Source organism: Oryx dammah, unplaced genomic scaffold (assembly GCF_014754425.2).
Source record: "Oryx dammah isolate SB20612 unplaced genomic scaffold, SCBI_Odam_1.1 HiC_scaffold_7, whole genome shotgun sequence".
Classification (NCBI taxonomy): domain Eukaryota; kingdom Metazoa; phylum Chordata; class Mammalia; order Artiodactyla; family Bovidae; genus Oryx; species Oryx dammah.
Genome location: NW_024070191.1, coordinates 18,101,532 through 18,126,958, shown reverse-complemented (window position 1 = coordinate 18,126,958; position 25,427 = coordinate 18,101,532). Strand labels below are relative to the sequence as shown.

At 37.6% G+C, this 25,427-nt stretch overlaps 2 protein-coding genes and 1 pseudogene across 20 annotated transcripts in view; 1 reads left to right on the top strand and 2 right to left on the bottom strand.

Moving 5' to 3' along the window:
* The window catches only part of PCM1 (pericentriolar material 1), an 89,627-nt gene extending 81,659 nt beyond the window's left edge, over nucleotides 1–7,968 (top strand). For 11 of the 19 annotated variants that reach the window (XM_040243123.1, XM_040243136.1, XM_040243128.1 and 8 more), the window contains 6 exons: nucleotides 1,991–2,066; nucleotides 2,397–2,653; nucleotides 4,311–4,403; nucleotides 4,495–4,609; nucleotides 5,720–5,814; nucleotides 5,951–7,968. In XM_040243123.1, the coding sequence (XP_040099057.1) occupies nucleotides 1,991–2,066; nucleotides 2,397–2,653; nucleotides 4,311–4,403; nucleotides 4,495–4,609; nucleotides 5,720–5,814; nucleotides 5,951–6,010 (696 nt within the window). In that variant the 3' untranslated portion in view covers nucleotides 6,011–7,968. The remainder of the gene's footprint in view (nucleotides 1–1,990; nucleotides 2,067–2,396; nucleotides 2,654–4,310; nucleotides 4,404–4,494; nucleotides 4,610–5,719; nucleotides 5,815–5,950) is intronic. The other 8 variants (XM_040243140.1, XM_040243139.1, XM_040243138.1 and 5 more) reach the window with 1 other exon arrangement.
* An 11,056-nt stretch (nucleotides 7,969–19,024) lies between these two features.
* LOC120865769 lies at nucleotides 19,025–19,728 on the bottom strand (annotated as a pseudogene).
* Nucleotides 19,729–24,624: 4,896 nt separating this feature from the next.
* ASAH1 (N-acylsphingosine amidohydrolase 1) overlaps nucleotides 24,625–25,427 on the bottom strand; it is a 28,907-nt gene continuing 28,104 nt past the window's right edge. Inside the window, exon 14 of the mRNA XM_040243120.1 lies at nucleotides 24,625–25,180. Coding sequence (XP_040099054.1) covers nucleotides 25,091–25,180 — 90 coding nt within the window. The 3' untranslated portion in view covers nucleotides 24,625–25,090. The remainder of the gene's footprint in view (nucleotides 25,181–25,427) is intronic.

Sequence of the window (25,427 nt, the reverse complement as noted above, 5' to 3'; positions counted from 1 at the left end):
CAAATATTTAGATTTAAATGAACCATGCAAATATTACTGGCTGTTGAGCTAAGCAAATAGTGTTTATTGCTTAGTCTTGTACATTTTTTTCACCTGAATTTAATAATTGTCTCAACTTTTTATTTATTTTCTTTAATCACATACTCAAGTGTTTGCTCTGCCCACCAGTAGTTTAATAAATCTCTCAGAATTTTCTTCATGAACCAGTCAGTTTTGTCCTTTCCGGAGCTTTCTTCCTTCCTGCTCCATTCTGGATTTGGCTCTTGTTTAGACCTATAGATAGCTACCAGCTAAGGAATCCCCTCTTTGGTACTTTTAGGTCTGTTTCTGGAATAAAATCTTGCCTTTCTCTTCCTTGGTTTATTACCTAATTTTAGTGGAACACATCTTCCAGTCACTCTCTAAGAAAGAGTGCAAAACATATCTTGACTTTTTTTTTCCCCCTGCTCAATGTCTGACTCTTTGAGACCCCATGGACTATAGCCCACCAGCCTCCTTTGTCCATGGAATTCTCCAGGCAGGAATACTAGAGTGGGTAGCCATTCCCTTCTCTAGTTGCCATTTTATATTGTCTAAGAAAACTCAGTATTTCTGTGTTGAAAATCATTTCCGCTCAGGTCTTTGAAGGCCTTTCTTAGTTCTGATTTTTCATATGTGTCCTTTTTTCTTTGTAACTCTAGGTGTTTTTTTCACCTGGAGTTCTGAAATTTTACAGTGATAATATATACTGTTGCAGGTCTTTTTTATTCACTACACTAGGTTTACTCAGTTAATCTATAGCATGTTTTTCAGGTTTGGTAAATTTTCCTCAATTTCTTCCTCACCATTTTCTCTTCTTTTCTTCTGAAATAAATGTTATCAGATGTTAATTAGCCCTGTTTTCTCCTTTTCATTTTATTGACCCATTGATCTGTTTTATTACTTGCTGGGAGATTTATTTGACCTTAACTGTATGATATTATTTTTAGTTCAACTGTCATAATTTTAATTTCTAAGTACTTTTTTCTGATTGTTACTTCTTTTTAGTACCCTCTTACTTCATGGGAGCAGTATTTTCTCATACCCACACATAGAGGCTTTCTCCACATATCCACTCTACCTTTGGTGCTTACATTAAAGAATAATACACCAAAAAGCCAGTTGGAATTCTTTTGGGCTTTACTGTGGGGCAGCCAAGTAGATAACTCTGATAGAAAATCCTAAATGTCAATTCCTATTGGAATAGTTTAATCTCTTCAAAGTAGGGAGGGTCTGCCCATCTCCTGCCTGGTAGGAGGTCCCTTTCCTTGGCTATTGGTGTTCTGAACTTGGATGTAGGGTTAGGGCTGAGAGTCCCACCATTATACAGCCTTGCACTAGATCTTCCATTTCATTTTGACACTTTATCCTGTCATTCATGCTTTCTACAGCCTGCCCCTTCCATGGTGGCCCCCTGGTCTGAGACTCACTAGCTCATTTCCTCCAAAATATAATTTGCCATGTTCTGTTGAGCCTGGGGAGGGAATCTTAACGTCCACGTTTTTCTTACGCTTCAAACAGCCGTCAGCACCTCCTGCTTGTCACCGACTCCCTCCCCACCACTGTGTCCCTTTCTTCCTAGAGTCTGGGGCATCCGATTATCAGGTGAATCTTCAGTTTTCTCTCCTCCTACAGAAAGCAGTTAGCTTGTTCATCCTTCTCTCCTTTCCTTCAGTTAACATCTACATATAAGCAAGTATCTTTTAGTTTCATTTAATATAGAGTCAGGTCTGAAAAAAATAATAGTAAAATCTGTAATACTCCAGTTCTTCGTGTTGTTCTGAAGTTAAGAATAGTAAACTTTTTAAACTTAGCCATCTTGAAATTGCAACCACAGCCTTCTTGAAACAATTCTAGAAGATTATTTTTAAATTTCCTTGTATGAAGGTCTCAGGTTGGAAATACCATCCATCTCCTGTATAGTGACTATATATTTAGATCCCACTATTAAGACATTATTTTTCCCTTCTAGGTTCCACAGCATGATTTTGAAAAATCATCAGACAGCAAAAATGTCCCATCAGAACAAGAACCCACTACTAGTAAAGGTAAGAAAAGTTTAAAATTTCCATGTTAAAATTACCTGCAGTGTCCTTTATGTGCTTAAAAAAGAAATCTAAATTCTTAGCTAATGGAAGTTCAAAGGTATTTTGGACCTGATATATGTCTTTTTCCTCTCCCTAAATCGTTTATAAAAAATGCTAGGGCTTTGTTTCTGCCAACAGCTGTTAAAGAAAAGTTGACAAATATTTAAACACAAATTTTGTAAGGAAAGTAGTCTGATTATACATTTACACATTTTAGTCTTTATTTGGCGCATTAGTAAAACTTAATGATAGTTGCATAACACTAATGTTAAGACTTTCTTTTGATGACAGGTGACCAGGATAGCACTCCTGTGAAGCCCTGTTACCTCAATATCGTGGAAAATGAGCAACCTTTAAATAGCACTGTCCAGAAGGATACTCTCACTACCATCGACTTGTCCAGTCAGCCTAACCCTTTGCCTTTACCTTTAACTGAAATTGAAACCTTGGTGCCTAGAGTCAAAGAAGTGAAATCTGCTCAGGAGACTCCTGAAAGTTCTTTGGCTGGAAGTCCTGATACTGAATCTCCAGTGTTAGTGAATGACTATGTAGGTATCGTGTGCATTTCATTTCTCTGCCCCTTTCTTCATTTGCAGGTTAACATTTCTAGTATGTAAACACAACTCCACTTTGTGTTTGGGTTTAGAAACTGTTGGAGCATTCTTATTTCTCATTCAGACTTATTTTAAACTCAAACAGAAGAGTGATAGGTGAACCAAGATGACCATTTCAAAACCTACAATTCTACTTTTCAAAGTTTTGAGAACCAAAGAGATGAATTGTATGTGGTAACCTTGAGAGTTCATTTGACAGCAGTAGAGTCCCTGTCTATTTATAGTGAATGACAAAAAAGTAAACTAGCAAATTTGCATTTATAATGTAAGTAAGTTAGTTTAGTTTTTCTCCGGATGTTTGTTTCAATTTAATTTTATAGCCAGTACTCTTGCCCGGAAAATCCCATGGGCAGAGGAGCCTGGTAGGTGCAGTCCATGGGGTCGCACAGAGTCGGACACGACTGAGCGACTTAGCAGCAGCAGCAGCAGCAGCAGGTTGTTTGTTGGGTCCTTGGGTTGTGTATGTTTTATATACTTTCTCTTGTGTGTAAAAATGAAGGGGTTTGTAATAATGTACCTTTACGTCTAAAGAGCACGTTTCACATATTTTTTAATCAACATCAGTTTTCTTCCAAAAGATATGTTTATAATATAATTTCAAAGCTCCTCAGCAAAAGGAGGCTTATAATATTTCAGAAATAGTAGAAAGAGTAACTATCTTAATTGTTTCATTTGCTTCACTAACAGTAAAATTTTCCATTGAAAACTGTAAAAGTCACTTATTAGGTTTCTTATTGTTACTATTTGATGAGTGCATAGAATTGCTACAGAAGGCATTTGCTCAAAATTTACTTGAAGTTAGATCATAGAAGGTCCTGAAGGATTTTGGATTTTGGATTTTAGGCAGGGAACACCATTAAAGGTCTTTGTGTAAGAAAGTGAAATGATAAGGGTCATGGATTTTGAAGATGAGTCCGATGACTGTATAAGAAGTGTTGTTGAGGAATCAGAGTTGAGAGTCTCCATTGTCATATAAATACAAATTGAGCTGAATGAGAGAGGAATGGGTGAGAAATGTTTCAGGAAAAAGAACTTAAGGTTTCCACTTGGGTAATTGGTAGAATGATAATACTATTAAAAATCAAAGAACTGGGAGAAAACGCTGCAGGTTTCAGAAAAACAGTGTGAGGTGACTTTTAATAACTTTTGTGAATTACTAAATTCATACCTCATCTTTCTATTTGAGCTTCCAGAGTTGATATCGAAAGTCTAGGTTTACTTATATTCTTCTGAGCACAGCTCTGATGCATTCTGTTAACATATCAAGAGATGAGGGTTGTTGTAATTATTTTAGCCCTCAATGTAACTACTACTGTTTCTTCCTTTAACCTGTATGAATGGGCTCTTTGTAAAATGGGTGCACAGAAGCTTCACTGTGTGCCCACAGTTACAAGTGGGCAACCCTTCATGTTGAACTCTAGATTTCTGTTCTACTCATTGAGCTAAATATAGAAGAAAAGCAAATACGACAGAATTACTGACATCTATACACATGTGAGAATCCACTTTATCTCTTGGCATGGATGACTTTGGTTTAGATCCAGAGATAGAGTGGATTGCCTTCATTAAATATAATTTGTTAATCTTATAGGAAGCAGAATCTGGTAACATAAGTCAAAAATCTGATGAAGAAGACTTTGTGAAAGTTGAAGATTTACCACTTAAACTGACAATATATTCAGAGGTATTTCGCTCTCTTTAATTACAGTTGTTGTTATCTAGCAGATATTGTTAAGATGAAAAATGATTTTGTATTTTTCATTTTCATTCTACAGGCAGATCTAAGGAAGAAAATGGCAGAAGAAGAACAGAAAAACCACTTATCTGGTGAAATATGTGCAATGCAGACTGAAGAATTAGCTGGGAATTCTCAGACACTAAAAGAACCTGGTAAGAGTTAGCAGTTTTAATCATATCACACTGAAAAGTTACTGAATCTTGATACCGTCATTTTGTTCTGGTTTTTAAAATGTGCTACTAGTACCTGGAAGATAGAAGCCAAACATTAGAAGCATAATTCTATAAAAATTTTAGTTCTACTGCCCAATTTATAAAATAGTACTGATAATTTTTTCTATTTTTAGTTTTAAAGTGTAATAGATGCACATGGCTTAAGAAAGAAAGGTACAGCGGAATTAGTGATGATTGGCAAGAGCCCATTGCTTTTAATCATTGGTTTTCAGTTCTTTTGGAAGAGGCCCTTTATATCTCTATATACTATTCTTATAATTTTCCTGAATTTTAAAAATTAGGAAATGTTTCTTCTCTCCCAAATGAAAAGTTATTTAAACCTACCTCTTCTTTCAGTGTTTATGTTATTTTTGGTTTTTCTGTTACCTTTGTTCTTATAAATGTACGCATTTTCTAGTTCTGTCAGTTTTGGTCATTGCCCAACTGCTTGCTCCTCCTCTTTTCCTTCTCTGTTCGATTTACTCATTTCATACTTTATTGACCTTATTAAACACGCTTATATTCTGTTTTTGTAAATATAAGAATGAAATCTTTTATAGTTTCCTGAAGATGATTTTTGATTCATTGCAGAGCCAAGTGATAGTCCCAGGAAATCTGGGAAGATTTCCTTCTTTTTGGGTCTAGTAGCACAACCCAAGGGCCACTCAGAGGAGAACATTTCTTGCATTAAGGTCAAGGATTTTCTGTTTGTTTATCCATAGACTAAACTCAAGATTTTTTGTTTTTTTAATAAATAGGGTGACAAGAAGAGAAACCATGTATCAAACCTTCAGTTAATCTCCCAGTTTTCAGCCCATTCCTGCCTGTTAGGCTGCAGTTGGTACCCTCTCCCTGGCTGCCTTCCGCGTGTCTGGGCTGTAGCTTCCTCCATTCCGCCCTGCGCCTCTGTCTGCTCTCAGTGTTCTGGAAATTTGTTTTCATCTCCTGTCCTCTGGTTCTCTCACAACCACCCTTCTTTTGTTGGTCTGGATTTATTCATTTTTATACTTTTTTTTCCCTAATGGATTTTTTGTTTTGTTCTTTTTTGAGAGCAAGTATATGCTCAGTCTGCCATCTTAAGATGGAAGCCCTTACCTATGCCTTTTAAACTGTTGGTGGTGTCATCAGGGAATTATTGTAGCAAAGTAAGTTTGTTTTCTAATAACTTTATATTAAAATTGAAAGTTTTAAACGGAAGAGAGCAATATTAAACTAAATTCTATAAGGTCATTTAACTCAGTAAGTAATTTATAAGGCATTAACCATGATTCTGTTTTTCAGAAACAGTGGGAGCACAAAGTACTTGAGATGTCTCCAGAGGCTCATCTAACTCTTTCTTGACATAATTAATACATATATGAAAATGGCACTAAATAAACATCTGTTTTAATCTGTATAAAATGTAAATCAGTTTGACACTGCATTTTTGGTAGGTGTGCTAATTTCTGCCCATGGCAGTTTAAAACATCAAAAACTGAATTCTGGACAGATTCAAGCCTTGATACACTGTGGGGTTTTTTTCTTTTTCTTTCTTTCATTTTTTTGGTCCTGATTTTTTTCCCCATTGTGATGTTTAGTAACGTAGAATTTAAAATGTAGTTTTAAATAAAGTTTGGACTTATCTGTAAACTTATCTTTTTTGAAAATTATGTTGAATTCTATACAGCAAGTCATTGTTCTATATAATTAGGCTGTTCAGAGAAGAGCAACCGTCAAGAGTTAGAAAAATATCCTATTTATTATAAAGCCCGGCCTTCAGGCCAGGCTTCTAAATAATGCCAGTGTTGCTGCTATTGAGTCTAATATTCTTTTAGATACCTGCAAGTCTTATTCCTTTGCAAGAATAGGGCAGGTTATAAAGGTATCCAGGATTTCTGAGAAGTTATTATAGAATATAAATATTCTATTCAAATTGGATAATAAGTTTAGAATACTTGTCCTTAGTACCTAGAATTTACATAATTATCTATTAGATAAATATTTTCTAGGATTTCTATTCATATCTGTGTTGCCTCAGTTTAAATGTTAAAAGAGAGAACATTTTCTATAACTAGAGAATATTTCCGCTTAAACAAGGAAAGTAACATTGTGATTACTTTTAAAAGGAAAACCAAGCTCTTTAAAGTAGGGATTAATGGAACTAAATTTATGAACCAGAGCGCTAAGATTCTATTTGCTTTTGGACAACCTTGCTTTCTGAGACGATAATTTACGCCAAAACGTAGCAGTTGTCTCTGTGTGTAGTGAGAGAGAAGCAGGTTTGCAGATGAAGTACTGTATGGAGTAATGGGAATCTACGGGACCTCTTTATCACTAAGCAAATCAGCTTTTCAAAGGAGGTGTACTTTTAGGTCCCATCTTGCCACATACTGAGTTAAAGGCTTCACGAAGCCAGTTAACAAGTCAACTTTACAGACTGTTCTTTGAATAAAATACGAAGCATTATTCCAAATTAGTCTTTTAAATTTGTCAACAATTTACTGAAATACCCCATGAAAAAATAATTTGATTGGTATTCCTTTGAAATTCTTGCCTGATACCTCAGTGTAAAACTATAATGTCCAGTCAGGGAATATTAAATGAGGATTTCCCTCTGAGGACATTGACTATATTGTTCTGTAATTTAAATTATGTGAAACATATATCTCCAACTTTATTAAACTTACTCAGAACATTGTCATTCCAGAAGCAGGAATTATTCAATTGGCTTGACTTCAGGGAAATTGAAGCATAGTAGGTATACATATATATTATATGTATACTTAAGTTCTATATTTATTTTCTAGACTCTGTACAGAAACTTCGTTTTGATACACTCAAGCCAAGCCTTACACATTAAATATTAAGACTGTCTCTCTCTCTGCATGCAAATTAAAGATGGATACAGTGGAATCATTGTACTTACATCTTAAGTTATCGTAGTATCTGTGAACCTTATCAAATTTGCTTATTTGACTTACAGCTATTGTAATCTGGTCTTTTGTTTTCTATTATAGTAGATAATTTAGTTTTAAGTGCTTGAGAGCAGATAACTTGCTTAATATGTTTTTCCCTGGTAACTGTTGCTAAAGGGTTACTAAATTCAATATGTAGTTTGTCTTAATTTTTAAGTTAAAAATTTGGTTAGAGGTAAAAGAGGAAGAAAAGGTCAAAATAAGAGAGAGAGAAACCTAGGCAGGTTGAAATAATGCCTACAAGATTGCGCTCACCAGACTGTGCAGCAGGTACTCTTTGTATTTTTAACATTCACTTTGGGTAAATGCTTTTTCACTGTTAATAAATGTGTATCCTGCATACAACCCTGAATTGCATTTTCATTTAAATTAACATACTCATTTATGCTTTAGAATTTATTCCAGAATTTTGGCTTATTTGATGATTTTCAGTGTGTTTAAAAAAAAAAAAAAAAACAACTCAATACAAACTATTACATATAAAATAGAAAACAATAGTGTCCTACTGTATAGCACAGGAAACTATTCAGTATTCCCTAATAAACTATAACGGGAAAGAATGTGAAAAAGAATATGTGTATATGTATAAATGAATCACTTTGGTGTATGTATACCACACACTAACAGTACATTGTAAATCAACTGTGCTTCAATTAAAAGAAAAAAAAAAAAAAGAAAGATAATGACATATCAACCAGCCAGAGAGATTTATTAAAGTAGAAACATTTTTCTTATAGTGCATCTGTGCTCTTTTATTTTTTAGTTACATCTGTCTTACATACTGTGTACAGAAAATTCTCATGTTTACTCAAAATTAGATAGGTATATTTTTTGTTCACTTTCTTTAATATAAAAAACTCATTTTTAAAAAGCTGTCAAAGAAATAATTGGCTGTGGGTTTCACTTGTTTCACTGTACAAATGCGGTTGCCCAGTTGCCTTGCCTGGAGGGACCAGCATTTCTTGTTCTTTCTGCACAACTTACTTTTTAATGTTCATTGTCTTTACATGTCTAGTTTTTTCCTCGTATTAACTAGTCTCTCTGGCTGACCCACTTTCCATTAAAGGAAAAAGGAACACAGGAAAATTCTATGCCTACAAATGACTGATTCATATATGAACAGAGTTTTAATTATCTTATGAGTTCATTTCATCTGCCTAGACTCATATCCACAACAGAATATCCTTCAGGCCAGCAGTTTATAGAAAGCTATTGATTTATTTTGAAAACTAATCACAGCATGTTTCAGTATAACAGAGTTCTGTTCTCTCGCATACTTAATATTATTATTTCTGGCATTATGACTTTTCCTATGTGTAGTTATCCCCAGTATACATGTCTGGCAAATCACATGTAATTAACTTAATATAAATAGTATAGTTATAAATATTAAGAATATTAATAAGAAATATTAATTAGAAATCTTCACCTTTAATGAGCTGAATATCCCAGAGTATAGTTGCATGTTTAAGGCCATTTTGTTAATCAAATGATATCATGAAAAGACTGAAAATTATAAAGTGCTATACCAGCCCACAGTGGTAGCATTCAGCATTGGCATTAAACCTCACTCTTTGTTAGACTGTGTCCATGTATATACATTTCAGGTGTTTTTCCATTTTCATTGCCCTTTCACGTGTTGTCTCACAGTTGATATTCAGTTTATCTTCCTAGAAGAGTATACGTGTAGGCATAGCTTACTCTGACAGATGAAGTAGTGCTTGTGGAAATGCTTTGATGACAAATGCCATATAAATGTCAGGTATCATGTACATATTCATGTTGGAGAAAAGAAAGATCCAAAAAAAAGGGGTAAGATTCTCCTCAAGCTTATACAGCTCAATAGTGAGGGTTTTGCTTCCTTTTCGGTGTGCTAACTGACATAATTTAAAATCTATTTCTAAAACAGAGTTTTTAAAACTACTTACTAGAACCTTTTCTGACATGTTCTGGTTATATACTCAAGTAATTTTCCCTCTTGGTAAAGAGGCAAAGTCTAAAGAGCCTTCCTTATAATGGATTTTAGATGTGGAGTTTTCCCACAGTGTCACTTTCACCAAGTTATCTTCCTTCTGCTACTTCATTTTATTTACTCTTCTTTTATTCCCTCACTCTTACTATCCCCAAATCACCCACAATGTTTAAGACACAGGAAGAGTAATGGAGTTTGTACTACAAAATTAGTATTTCAGATAGCTTTTTGTTGTTTGTGTTTGTTCTTTACTCAAGTGTAGTTATAGTATTAGCTTCAAGTGTGCAACATGGTGATTCATTATTTTTATAGATCATACTCCATTGAATATAAAATATTGGCTCTCTGCCCTGTGCTGTGCAATATGTTCTTGCAGCTTATTTATTTTATACATAGTAGTTTGTGCCTCTTTATTCCCTACCCTTGGCTTGCATCTCTCCCTTTCCTTCTCCTGGTAACCACTGGTTTGTTCTCTATGAGTCTGTTCCTATTTTGTTATACTCATTTCTTGTATATTTTAGATTTTACATATAACTGATAAGATACAGTATTTGTCTTTCTCTGACTTATTTACTAGGCATAATATACTCTAGGTTCATTTGTGTTGTTGCAAATGGCAAAATTTCATTCTTTTTCATGGCCGTGTGTAATACTCCATTGTGTGTATGTGGGCATGTGTGTACCGCATTTTCTTTACCCATTCATCTATTGATGAGCATTTGGGTTGCTTCCATATCTTGGCAATTGTAAATAATGCTGCAGTGAACACTGATGTGTGTTTATCTTTTCAAACTAGTGTTTTTGTTTTCTTTGGGTATGTACCCAGAAGTGAACTTGTTGGTTCATATGGCAGTTCTGTTTTTAGGTTTTTGAAAAATTTCCATACCATTTTCCATAGTGGCTGCAAATGTGCATTCCCACCAATGGTGTACACAGTGTTTTCTCCACATCATCAACAAGACTTATTTGTTGTTCTTTTTGATACTAGACATTCTGACAGGTGTGAAGTGACACCTCGTGGTTTATATTTGCATTTGCATTTCCCTGATGGTTAATGATGTTGAGCATCTTTTCATGTGCCTCCTGGCCATCTGTATGTCTTTGGAAAAATGTTTATTCAGATTATCTGCCTATTTTTTAATTGGGTTGTTTGTTTTTCTGTGTTGCGTTGTATGAGTTCATTGTATGTTTTGGATACTAACCCTTTATCAGATAAATCTTTTGCCAGTATCATCTCCCATTCAGCAGGTGGCCTTTTCCCTTTGTCTATAGTTTCCTTTGCTGTGCAAAAACTTTTTAGTTTGATGTGGTTCCATTTGTTTATTTCTGCTTTTGTTTCCCTTGCTTGAGGAGACATATCTAAAAAAAATTTTGAGGGGACTGATGTCAAAGAGTATACTACCTGCTTTCTTCTATGAGATTTATGGTTTGTGGTCTTACATTTAGGTCCATTTTGAGTTTATTTTTGTATATTGTGTAAGAAAATGTTCAAATTTCATTCTTTTATGTGTAGCTTTTGGGTTTTCCCAGCACCAGTTATTGAAGAGACTGTCCTTTCCCCATTATGTATTCTTGTCTCCTTTGTCATAGATTAATTGACCATAAGTGTGTGGGTTTATTTCTGGACTCTCTTGACTGAATTGTTATGGTTGTTTCTCAGTGGGCCCTACTCCTTCCTTGGCTTTCTGTAACCTAGTCTCATTACAGTAGCAAGAGTGGTTCTGTTCAGATGTTAGTAGCTTTTTCTGTTTCATTTCAAATAAGCACAAAACAGTCTTTCCAAGGCCCTACAGGATGAGTTCTCAACCTCTACCTGACTTCTCAGTTTCCTCATTATTCACTCAACTTGAGTCACAGACTTTTTGCAGTTTCTCAAACATGTGCTCCAGGCCCCGTTCCACTCCTGGCCCTTTGCATTTGCTGTTCTCTCAACCTAGAATGCTTTTCTCAGCAATTTTAATGACACACATTTAGTGAGATCCGTGTGTATCCAACTTAAACAGATCCGTGTGTATCCAACTTAAACAGATGACTCTCATTCCCTTGCTGCTTTTTTTTTTGGTCTATTACTTAGCATCTAACACTTTTTTTTACTTATTTTCTGTTTCCTTTTTACCCTGTAATTAAGGGGAAAGGGCAGGAACTTTTCTCTGCTTCATCTTTTGCAGAATAACTGAATTTTAGAGCAGATCTTGGCTTATAGAAAGTTTTTACTGTCTATGAGTAAATGATTAAATTCTGTTAGTGTTTCAAAGAGAGGTTCAAGTTGTTACATTTTACTAAGTAGAATTGGCTATCTCATTTAATTAGGACAGATTCTTTTCCACTTAAACAGTTTTGAAAAGAACAGTGTAATAGTCCTATAATAGTGTATTTCAGACAGAAAAGTTCCAGCTGAGGAAAATACAAATATATTCCTAGCTATTATTTTTCAAAGTTGCTAAGTCATATGCCTTGATTGATATGATCAAAATGAATATAGAATTATTTAAATGAAGTGAATTCAGTGATAGGACAGTAGATTTTAAACCAGTCATTGGAAAGCCATTCAAAAAACCAGGTTTTTATTCAGATTTAAGAATATCTACTAAGGGTTTCTGGGAAGGGACTGAGACACAGTCCCCCCACCCCCACCCGGTTTTCCTACTAAATGACCCATTTGGTACCACCTGTAAGTTTGGCAATATGCACCAAGGTTTTTTCATATTTATTTATATCCTTTGACAGAGCAGTTCAGTTTCTAAAAGTGTATCCTAAAGATAAGTTGTAAGAATTCTTTTTATATTCTCAGTTCTGTTCAGTCACTCAGTTGTGTCTGACTCTTTGCGACCCCATGAACCACAGCACGCCAGGCTTCCCTGTCCATCACCAACTCCCAGAGTTTACCCAAACTCATGTCCAGCGAGTCGGTGATGCCATCCAGCCATCTCATCCTCTGTTGTCCCCTTCTGCCCCCAATCCCTCCCAGCATCAGAGTCTTTTCCAATGAGTCAACTCTTCGCATGAGGTGGCCAAAGTATTAGAGTTTCGGCTTCAGCATCAGTCCTTCCAATGAACACCCAGGACTGATCTTTAGATGGACTGGCTGGATCTCCTTGCAGTCCAAGGGACTCTCAAGAGTCTTCTCCAACACCACAGTTCAAAAGCATCAATTCTTTGGAGCTTAGCTTTCTTCACAGTCCAACTCTCACATCCATCCATAACCACTGGAAAAACCACAGCCTTGACTAAGATGGACCTTTGTTGGCAAAGTAACATCTCTGCTTTTGAATATGCTATCTAGGTTGGTCATGACTTTCCTTCCAAAGAAAAAAAATTCTAGATAATAGCTAGTCCTTTGTCTTATATATTTAAATTATTTCCTCTGAGTTGGTAGCTTGTAATTATGATTTTTTTCTTTTTAAATGTTTGGTACTTTGTATCCTAAGGAATATTTATTTGCCTGTGCCAAAGTCATTGAGATTTTTTTCCTACTTCTAAAGGTTTTATAGTTTTAGCTTTTACATGTAGGTGTATTGTCCATTTTGAGTAATTTTTTATAATATGTGAGGTAAGGATCAGATTTATTTTTCTCCCATATAAAGATAAATGGGAGCAAACACCATTTGTTGACAAGACTGTCCCTCTCTATTATAAACTATCTCATCACCTTTATGGAAATCAGTTGGCCGTGTGTGGATCTGTGCGTGGAATCCCTGTCCCATCATATATCTAGTCTTATTAGACATATCCATGTCACTACTGTAGTTTTTTAGAAAGTTTTAAAAGTAGGCAACATAAGTCTTCTAAGCCTTCTTTTTTTCTCAAGAACTTTTGGCTATTCTGTGTCTGTAATCTTGCATTTCCAATTGTAGAACTGTCTTAGTTTTCATTAAAAACATGCCAGGATTTTAATTGGAATTGCACTGAATAAATCAATCAATTTGAGAAAGTAAGAATGTAAACGATACTGTTTTCCAATCCATGAACACTGTAGCTTTCCAGTCGTTTAGGTTGTCTTTTGGCTCCATACAGAAATTTAGTTTGATTGTATTTGTCAACTTCGATAACATGCACTACTTACGTAATAACTCAGCTGACCTATTATTTGCTGGACTTCGGCTACTCAGAGAATTCTGGCATTGCTGATTTCAGGGTCACCAGTTTGTGAAAAGGGAAGTGGTTAGGTAGACTTTTGAAAGAAACTTTTTCAAGAACAGAGGTAATTATTGTTTCATCACCATGACAGTTTACTGATTGGTGGCTAAATTGTGGGAAACAAGAACAACTTAATGTTAACTCTTCAAAGCAAATGAATTCCATTCTGTCTACCTCTCTACAAATAGAAGGCCAAACATCCCAAGAAAGACTGTTACTGCGGATCCAAGATGTGGGAAGAAAAAAGGACAGGGCCAACCTTATCAATAGTTTCTCACCTTAAAGGCAAACGGAATCTTGCTTGCCTTGTCATCCTCTGTTATTGCCGAGGGTGGCCAAGTAGGCAGAGGAGGAGCGGTAGTGTGTGGGCCTCTGCCGTCTCTAGTAATATGCTGGTCACATAGGAGGTCGGAGAACAGGACAATGCAATCACACTACTAAACTACAAACATCTTGTACAGTTTCTCAGCAAAAACAAGGCCATTTCGTACTTGGTATTTTGCAGAGTTCATTTCTTCATGTTTGTTTTTTGGGGGGGTGGGGTGGAGTAGGGTGGAGTACCATGGGGAGTATAGTTATATATATTTATTTTGCACCACCTCTCTTGTGACATTGTGTATGTTGACAGCAAGGTTTAAATGAGACATCAGTGATTGATCAGGCCCTCTGAAGGCCATTTCTGCTGAGTAAGGATTTTTTTATATGAAAAAACACCACAAGTTCAGCAAAGCATCAGATCCATCAAGGAAAATTATATAGATAAGTTTGGGTAGAGGAGATTAATTTGAAATCTTTGTGTTCTTGTATACAGTTACTGATGGTGTTTAGTATTACAGTGGATGCCAGCACATCTGACTAGTTGTTTTTCACTGATATGTTTTAAAATCTACATTTGTCACTGCAGAATGTTAGGTCAAGTTTACTTCCCTGCCCTTATCATTACCCTTTCCTCACACTTTAACTACAATTCAAAGGAAAGGATGAAGAAAAGAAAGCATGTGTGTGTATACTGTTCAAAACACGTGTATACTTCAGTGTTACAAAAACTTTTTTAACCGGAATATAATTCATTTACTATATTGTGTCAGTTTCAGGTGTACAGCAAATTGACTTATTTGTATATATATTTTTATATGTATTATATATATTATATATTTACTATTATATATATAATATATATTATATATTCCTTTGTGGCTTCCCTTGTGGCTCAGCTGGTAAAGAATCTGCCTGCAATGCAGGAGACCTGGGTTTGATCCCTGGGTTGGGAGAAGGGAAAGACTACCCACTCCATATTCTGGCCTAGAGAATTCCATGCACTGCATAGTCTGTGGGGTCACAAAGAGTCGAACACGACTGAGCAACTTTCACTTTCATATGTATTTTAGATTATTTTCCCTAGTTGCTACAAGGTATTATAGTTCCCTATGCTATACAGTAAATGTTTGTTACTCATTTGTTTTATATGTAGTAGTTTGTTAATCCCATGCTCCTAATTTATCCCTCCTGCTGTTTTCCTTTTTTGGTGACCATAAGTTGTTTTCTGAGGCTGTTTTATACATAGATGCATTTGTATTATTTTTTTAGGTTCTACATGTAAGTGATACACTATTTGTCTTTGACTTATTCACTTCTGTGGCATTCTCTAGGTCCCTCCATGTTGCTGCAGATGGCAGTATTTCTTTTCTTACGGCCAGTACTCCGTATGTGTGTGTATGCATACATGTTAAACCAGCCATCTGCTGGTGGGCTGTTATAAAGTGTGCTGCAGTAAACACTGGGTGTGTGTAGCTTGCAAACTAGTTTTCCTTTTTGCTGGATGTGTGCCTAAGAGTGGCATTGCTGGATCATACGGTGGCTCTATTGTTAGTTTTTCAAGGAAACTGCATACTGTTTTCTGTAGTGGTTGCGCCAAGTTGCGTAACCATTGACAGTCCAAGAGGGTTCCTTTTTTTCCACATCCTCTTCAGCGTTTATTATTTGTGGGCTTTTTGATAATGGTCATTCTGATCAATGTGAGATGGTACCTCATTGGAGTTTTGACTTGCATTTCTAATAATTAGCAGTGTGGAGCATCTTTTCATGTGCCTGTTGGCCATCTGTATGTCTTCTTTGGAGAAATGTCTTTTTAGGGTTTTCTAGTCATTTCTTAAATTTTGGGTTTTTTTTTTTTTTTTTTTTGATTATTGATACTGAGATTCGTGTAGCATGTATCAATAGTTCATACCTTTGAATTGCTGAATCATACATTGTGTGGACAAACTGAAACCACTAGGTAGTGTTTGGGGGTGCTTCGAGGAGCTCTGGTTCTCCAGTGGAGTTTTCCTGTCTCTGCCTGGTCAAGCTGTGGCTGTCATGGCGCAGTGGAAATGCGCAAAAAGGCAGTAACGTGCTAAAAATGGTAAATCATATCAGGTTCTAGTATAATGTAGCCTTTTCCTTATAGTTTTTAGTGTGCACAGAGGAGTTACCCTAAGCACTTACTGAGCTCACTGGGCAGGGACGTGGGTCTCATGCCACGATTGTTTGTTTGGGGGCATGTCCCCTGCTTCTGTTGCGTGGTTTTGTTGCTGAGCAAACAGGCTTTCTTGAGTGATCTGGAATTCAATGACTCAATAGCCAAAAGGGTTGAATTAGGTAGTTGGTGTTTCCAAAATGACTTAATTTATGAAACGATAATTATAGCGCCTTGAATACATCACTAAGCATTGAACTTGTTGACTTATAATGTGAAGTGAGTTTGTCACAAGCTGTTTATTCTGTGTAGGTGGAAAATACTGTTTTGGCACATCAGGCTACAGCCAGGAGTCCTAATTCTTGATTTCTTCCCACCCTTTCAGATGTTTTAGGTTTAGAGGTCTTCTGTTGGTCTTCCTTCTCCCTTTTTCAGTTGCTCCAACACAGCACCTGTTACCAGTACTCATAGTGGACCCTCATCAAGCTGGGGTGTTGTAGGCCACCTGACCCCATCTCCCGAGGGATATCTTTGCAGGATGTGCCAGGGATTCTCTGAAAATGAATCTGGTAATAGAAATAGAGGAACTGTAGTCTCACCCTTACAAATATGTTCACAGATGTCATTTAACTACAATTACTGTTTGCGTGTCTCAGGAAGAGCCATTCTCCCCACTGCTGGTGGAAGTGCATAAAGATTCAGACATTCTGGAAGCGACTTCAGTAGTGTCATACAAAATAAGTGTGCACCTAAACAGATCTTTATCTGTTACCTGCTTTATAGGCTTTCATTCCAAGTATGTTCACTACAGCATTACTTATAATTGCAAAGCCATGAAAATGAACTAAATGTCCACAGATTGTATTTTAGAATCCTACAAAGAATTTTAAAACATGATGAAAACTGATACTGACATAGAAAGAAATTCATGCTGCTAAAGGAACAACAAAAATGAGCATAGGACATAGACATAGCAGAGTTTGTGTGAGCGGTTACCTCCTGGGAGAGAAGCAGAATTAGAAAGGGTGAAATAAAGAGATTTTTGTGTTTTTTTTTTGTTTCACTAAAGAAAATAAACATTTTTACCAAAAGGAATAAATTACTATATTGTTTGTATATTTATAAAAATAGTAAGATACGTAACCCAATGGCTTCTTGTATAGAAGCCATCAAGTAGTTCAGCAGTGTAACTGAAAAAAGTAGGTCTGACAGAAACTTAATGTAGTATCTGCACACAGAAAACTGTTTTATTTTACTATATCTGGGTTCAGTTCAGTTCAGTCGCTGAGTCGTATCTGACTCTTTGCGACCCCATGAATCACAGCATGCCAGGCCTCCCTGTCCATCACCAACTCCTGGAGTTCACTCAAATTCACATCCATCGAGTCGGTGATGCCATCCAGCCATCTCATCCTCTGTCGTCCTCTTCTCCTCCTGCCCCCAATCCCTCCCAGCATCAGGGTCTTTTCCAATGAGTCAACTCTTCACATGAGGTGGCCAAAGTATTGGAGTTTCAGCTTTAGCATCAGTCCTTCCAAAGAACACCCAGGACTGATCTCCTTTAGAATGGACTGGTTGGATCTCCTTGCAGTCCAAGGGACTTTCAAGAGTCTTCTCCAACACCACAGTTCAAAAGCATCAATTCTTCGGTGCTCAGCTTTCTTCACAGTCCAACTCTCACATCCATACACGACCAGCGGAAAACTCATAGCCTTGACTAGACCTTTGTTGGCAAAGTAACGTCTCTGCTTTTTAATATGCTGTCTAGGTTGGTCATAACTTTCCTTCCAAGGAGTAAGTGTCTTGTAATTTCATGGCTGCAATCACCATCTGCAGTGATTTTGGAGCCCTCCAAAATAAAGTCTGACACTGTTTCTACTGTTTGCCCACCTATTTGCCATGAAGTGATGGGACCAGATGCTATGATCTTCGTTTTCTGAATGTTGAGCTTTAAGCCACCTTTTTCACTCTCCTCTTTCACTTTCATCAAGAGGGTTTTTAGTTCCTCTTCACTTTCTGTCATAAGGGTGGTGTCATCTGCATATCTGAGGTTATTGATATTTCTCCCGGCAATCTTGATTCCTGCTTGTGCTTCATCCAGCCCAGCGTTTCTCATGATGTACTCTGCATAGAAGTTAAATAAGCAGGGTGACAATATACAGCCTTGACATACTCCTTTTCCTATTTGGACCCAGTCTGTTGTTCCATGTCTAGTTCTAACTGTTGCTTCCTGACCTGCATATAGGTTTCTCAAGAGGCAGGTCAGGTGGTCTGGTATTCCCATCTCTTTCAGAGTCTTCCACAGTTTACTGTGATCCACACAGTCAAAGGCTTTGGCATAGTCAGTAAAGCAGAAGTAGATGTTTTTTCTGGAACTCTCTTGCTTTTTTGAGGATCCAGCTGATGTTGGCAATTTGATCTCTGGTTCCTCTGCCTTTTCTAAAACCAGCTTGAACATCAGGGAGTTCATGGTTCACGTATTGCTGAAGCCTGGCTTGGAGAATTTGGAGCATTACTTCACTAGCGTGTGAGATGAGTGCAATTGATTCTTTGGCATTGCCTTTCTGTGGGGTTGGAATGTAAACCTGCCTTTTCCAGTCCTGTGGCTGAGTTTTCCAAATTTACTGGCATATTGAGTGCAGCACTTTCACAGCATCATCTTTCAGGATTTGAAATAGCTCCACTGGAATGTCATCACCTCCACTAGCTTTGTTGGTAGTGATGCTTTCTAAGGCCCACTTGACTTCACATTCCAGGATGTCTGGCTCTAGGTGAGTGATCACACTATTGTGATTATCTGGGTCATGAAGCTCTTTTTTGTACTGTTCTGTGTATTCTTTTTTTTTTTTTTTGCTGCAAAAAGCTTTATTGTTTCCATTTGGTCCAAGGCTTGAGAGAGGGCTCCAGGGTGTTAAAAAGCTGCCTAGTGGCTGCAGAGAGGGGCTTCAGGCAGCCCTGATGTTAGGTGGGTTCTTCAATGGCCACTGGTCTCCAGAAGCCCCTAGTCGTGCTTGAGGGTAAGCCTTTCGAAGAGATACTCGCCCAACCCAGCCTGGGGACCAGCCAGCCTGCGGAGGTTGGTCAGGTGGTCACCCATCTTGATGAGTTTCACTTCCTCATCTAGGAAGTGATTCTCCAGGAAGTCACAGATGTGGGGGTCTCCACGGGCAGAAGCCAGGCCATGCAGATCCAGCAGGACTTGATTCAGGTTCTTCTCTACGAGAAGGGCAGCTTCCATAGCGTCCTGGGTTTTACCCCACTCATCTTGAGATGGTTTCTGCACATCCAGGAAGAGGGCGCGGCTGCCACGCTGGTTTTGCAGTTTCAAGAGACGCTCCGCGCCCTCGCGCTTCTCCTTGGCCAATTCACGAAAAAAGTGACCCACTCCTTCCGGTGCCACATCGTTGTGGTCGAAATAGAAGCCCAGAGAGAGGTAGGTGTAGGAGGCCCGCAGTTGCATGTTAACCAGGCGGTTGACGGCGGCTTACACCTCAGTAGAATAATTCTGACGAATCTGGGAGCTCATGATTGGTCGATAATAATAAGGAGTTAAAAAATGGTGGCTGGTCCCGGTGATCGCGGACAGCTGAGTGGCTGACTGGAGGTTGCAACTGGAAAAAAGGTTGGAGGGTGGTCAGAGGGTGGAGCAAGGGGCGTCCCTGGGTCTGTTCCGTCCAAGCACTGTTGAAGCAAGAGACAGATCTGTGGGGCCGCCCAGTGCACTTCCTGTTCTGTGTATTCTTGCCACCTCTTCTTAATATCTTCTGCTTCTGTTAGGTCCATACCATTTCTGTCCTTGATCGAGCCCATCTTTGCATGAAATGTTCCCTTGGTATCTCTAATTTTCTTGAAGAGAGCTCTAGTCTTTCCCATTCTGTTGTTTTCCTCAATTTCTTTGCATTGATTGCTGGGGAAGGCTTTCTTATCTCTTCTTGCTGTTTTTTGGAATTTTGCCTTCAGATGCTTATATCTTTCCTTTTCTCCTTTGCTTTTTTGCTTCTCTTCTTTTCACAGCTATTTGTAAGCCCTCCTCAGACAGCCATTTTGATTTTTTGCATTTCTTTTCCATGGGGATGGTCTTGATCCCTGTCTCCTGTACAATGTCACGAACCTCCGTCCATAGTTCATCAGGCACTCTGTCTATCAGATCTAGTCCCTTAAATCTATTTCTCACTTCCACTGTATAATCATAAGGGATTTGATTTAGGTCATACCTGAATGGTCTAGTGGTCTTCCCTACTTTCTTCAATTTCAGTCTGAATTTGGTAATAAGGAGTTCATGATCTGAGCCACAGTCAGCTCCTGGTCTTGTTTTTGCTGACTGTATAGAGCTTCTCCGTCTTTGGCTGCAAAGAATATAATCAATCTGATTTTGGTGTTGACCATCTGGTGATGTCCACGTTTAGAGTCTTCTCTTGTGTTGTTGGAAGAGGGTGTTTTCTGTGACCAGTGCGTTCTCTTGGCAAAACTCTTATTACTTATTAGCCTTTGCCCTGCTTCATTCCATACTCCAAGGCCAAATTTGCCTGTTACTTCAGGTGTTTCATGACTTCCTACTTTTGCATTCCAGTCCTCAATAATGAAAAGGACATCTTTTTGGGGTGCTAGTTCTAAAAGGTCTTGTAGATCTTCATAGAACCATTCAACTTGAGCTTCTTCAGCGTTACTGGTTGGGACATAGGCTTGGATTACCGTGATATTAAATGGTTTGCGTTGGAAATGAACAGAGATCATGCTGTTGTTTTTGAGATTGCATCCAAGTACTGCATTTCAGACTCTTTTGTTGACCATGATGGCTACTCTATTTCTTCTAAGAGATTCCTTCCCACAGTAGTAGATATAATGGTCATCTGAGTTAAATTCACCCATTCCAGTCCATTTTAGTTTGCTGATTCCTAGAATGTCGATGTTCACTCTCGCCATCTCCTGTTTGACCACTTCCCATTTGCCTTGATTCATGGACCTGACATTGCAGGTTCCTATGCAATGTTGCTCTTTACAGCATCGGACCTTGCTTCTATCACCAGTCACATCCACAACTGGGTATTGTTTTTGCTTTGGCTCCATTCCTTCATTCTTTCTGGAGTTATTTCTCCACTGATATCCAGTAGCATATTGGGCACCTACTGACCCGGGGAGTTCCTGTTTCAGTATCCTATCATTTTGCCTTTTCATACTGTTCATGGGGTTCTCAAGGCAGGAATACTGATGTGGTTTGCCATTCCCTTCTCCAGTGGACCAAATTCTGTCTTATTTTATTAATTTTGTCTTATTTTATTAAGGTTATATCTGGTTATATAACCTTATTAATAAAATTTTAAAATTACTATTAAATCTTGTGGCCATATCTAAAGCAGAACATGAAAAGAGAAAACATTTTCCCTAAATAAATTTGTTGTTAATGTCATGATAAAAAATTGCACCTAGTTTTTTAAGCTGAACTCTTAAAATATTAACTCTTTAAAATCTGTTGTTCACAGTGCTACAAATTTTAAATGTGTTTTAAGAGGGAAAAAGTAACCATCTATAAATTAATGGAACTGTCAAAAATAAAATTATAAAAAATAGTTTAGTCAAACGTACACTTCTGTTTTCTGACTACCTTAGGAAAGCTGCAGTTGGTTTTAAATTTTATTTCATTGTATTTTACACAGAATAATACAACAAAGGATAACTGCTTTGGTTAAAATTATTATAAATGACCTGAAAATTTAGTAGCTCTTCTGTTTTTAATGGCAAATTTATCACTAAGTAGCTGAGTTTTAAAAAAAAATTAAAAGCACCTCAATTCAACCGTTGAAATCTAGGATCTAGCTGGATAGTCTATCAATTCTATGATTTAAAAAAAGAAAAGAAAAGAGCTATAATCTCTTCTAAATAACCACCTACAATTAAAAAAATCCTGGCGTATTGAGAGCTTTAAGGAGATGGTAGAAAAATATATTCCATATCAGACTGCTTTGGCCATGGCAGATTTTCTACATGGAAATGATTTGAAAAATAGAAATATTTACTGGTTTCCAAGACAACAGTCTTGTTCAGTACTTACTGATTTATTATAGATTCCCTTATTCTTTTGGTTATAAAACAGCCAAACCTCATTCCTTGGTCTGTGGTTGCCCTAAAAATGTGGCAAATATCAAAGATCTTCCATTGGGCCTTGATTTCTTCCTATTTTAAATACAGGAAAAGTAAGTGGCAGAGCGAAGACTAGAACCTGAGTCTCATAATGCCCAGGGGCATCCCTTCCCCTACATGACATAATCACTCACTGGCAATCAGAGTTATTGCCAACTCTCATTGGCAGTAGTTTCAATACTGAAACTATTACATATATAATAAGAAGTCAGTATCCTTCAAGGCAAACATCAGTGAAAATTTTACTCATTCCATGTAGCAACTGTAAATTAACAGGAAAAAATATATAATCTATTTTCTGTAGTTCAGACAATAAACTTAATTCTGTACTGATAATGTCAGGGCGAGCCAGTGACTAAGTGTTAGTTACACAATGAAATACTTATTCTCAGTAACTGAAGAGTGTTACTTACTCCATTTGGTGATATGGTGTGCTGTAGCTTGAGTACATGAAAAACAGAAACTGTTATGAGCATCAAGGTCATTAATCCTGCAAGTAATGAGGTTGCACTTAACCCACAAACACCTGGGCATACATGGTCTTGGACTTGACTTGTTAGAATTCCTATCTCTTATCATTATACTTTGAAATAATGCTATCCACCCCATTTCATATCTTATCTATATGTGGGAGCTGGAATTATTTAGCCCAGTGGGCTACTGTAGGGCGTAACTTGAATTAACTATGTTTTCCTGAGATTGATATAGTGTTGATATTGAACTTAGGAGTTACATGTTTTCAAAACATATTTACCGCCTGTGTGTAAGATATACATGTTATCCAGGTGTTATCTGTGTATAACTATTTGCAACTGACAGGCTGTTTGGAGGCATCTGAGCTACTGCCATAATTGCTTTTAACAATGCACGTTAATTTGCTTCTTGCAAATTGAGTGTCATCATTATTTTGAACTATTTATTAAGAAAATGTTTGATTAGATTCATCCACTTATGTGTGTGAATAAAGAAAACTACAGCAGTTCTGACATCTCCAACAGCACCTGGATATCAACTGCTCCCTAACTGCCTGCTAACGTGAGATGCAGTTTAAGTGTGGATTCATAAAGCTAGAAGAAACCTTGGGGGAAAACTGGGTTTAAACCCTCACCTGACAGGGCAGGTCAGAGGGGGCAGAAAGGCGTGGTGGCTTGCCCCAGGCCGCACCACTGGGTGATCCAGAGCCAGGCCTCCGTGTTTCCATCCAGAGCTCTGTGATGCTGCTTTCCCCTTTTCTCAGGTCGAGGCACACAGAGAAAATGACATTGTCTTAAGACATGCTGAGGTAAACTGCAGGGGACATGGGACTTCATGAAAAATTCATGACAGTTTCTATTAAAAAAATTATGAAATGTGTAAATTACAGAGGATCTTTAAAAATCAAATCCTGTTTTTAACACACAACCTCTTGTAATTCTCCTTGCTTCATCACTGCAGTTTGGTGGAAGCACCTCCTATGTCAGGGGAAGCTGCCTTTGGACACCTACACGCTAGGTTGATAACCACTGAATTACACTGAGTCATGTAAGACTGTGATCACTTAGTCATAAGTTCAATAACCCACTTACATAACCCTATAATGTTAAATATACTCAGCTTGGATTTCTCCATAGCTGCCACCCTCAAACCGACACGTACGTATACACTGAATCAGTGTACATGACTGCTGACTGATACTTCTTCCAGGGGCTACTGAATGTCATGAAGACAGCTGACATTATACAGAAATGAAGTGGCTACAGTCTTGCCCAGCTGGCTTACGTTTCAAAATTGATTATGGAAATATGAAAGGTTAACAAGTTCTATTAGCACTTGTAAATAGATTGACTTCTGTAAAACCTTTTTAGTAATTTACATTTAAAAATATACATACTGAACACAAGGACAAACTAGAAAAATGTATTCAATGATACTTACAAAGAGTTAAGTAACTGTTCATCTCCTATTTTCCATTTGTCTTTGACCTGCTTATTTACTGTTGATTCACAGAACCTGGGACTGTTTTTGAAATTTAATAACTTTCTGGGCTTAGCTGGAGGCTAATTATGAGAAAGGAAACACCTCAATTCTGAGTATAAAAGGCTGCCTTGCATACTGGTTACTTCAAGAACCCCAAAAGGTACTACTTGTGCATGCTAACTAAGTCTCCTCGGTTGTGTCTGACTCTTTGTGACCCTATGGACCATAACCTGCCAGGCTCCTCTGTCCATGGGATTCTCCAGGCAGGAATACTGGAATGGGTTGCCATGCCCTCCTTCAGGGGCCCATCAAAGTTAGTGAAATACACAGCTGTCACAGCAGAGACAATGGTGTATTGACTTTAATAGTAGTTAGAGCCAGGAGGAAAAGACAAAAACATACCACAAATACGTAGATAAAAGTGAAAAACTGAGTAATAGGAGCTGTTTAACTGACTCACATAGAGGTACAGGGTTCAGTGCTCCCGAGGATCTTGGCTTTATTCCATGGAGGGTCCCACCACAGTTTTAGTTGCCTATCCCCACCCCCAAATGTCAGACCAAAATGAATCACAGTAAACTCTGGATGACTGCTGTACTTCACTGAAAGAAGTTATCTTGTTACATAGCAATCACCTACATTATGACAAAAACAGCCTGTGAACTATAAACATACTCAGCAGGACAAGCTCACGCCTCAAAGAGAAACTGCCCTGAGTCTCTGGAAGGAGATCGGACGCCACTCCACTCAGCCTCACGTGAGCTCCCGTCCCGACGTCAGAGGGCACGTCCTGTAGGCCAGGTGTGTGCTCACCATCCTATGCAGGGGTCTGGGCAGTCCCGCAGGTACGTCTCAAATTGACCTTTGGTAACATCTATCAAGACTGTGTATACCGTCAGCTGAAAGAAAAGTCAACATTTACTTTAAAGATGTTTTCAGTTCTAAGGTGACCCTACTTGTATTAGCATTTTTTATGGAACTGCTTATAAAGTTTTTTAACATTAAATTTGTTGTTGCCCAATCGCTGAGTTGTGTCCGAAATGTTTGCGACCCCATGGACTGCAGCATGCCAGGCTTCCCATAGTGGATTATATGTGTGTGTGTGTGTGTGTGTGTAAAGACACAAAACAAAAGGTCCACATAATA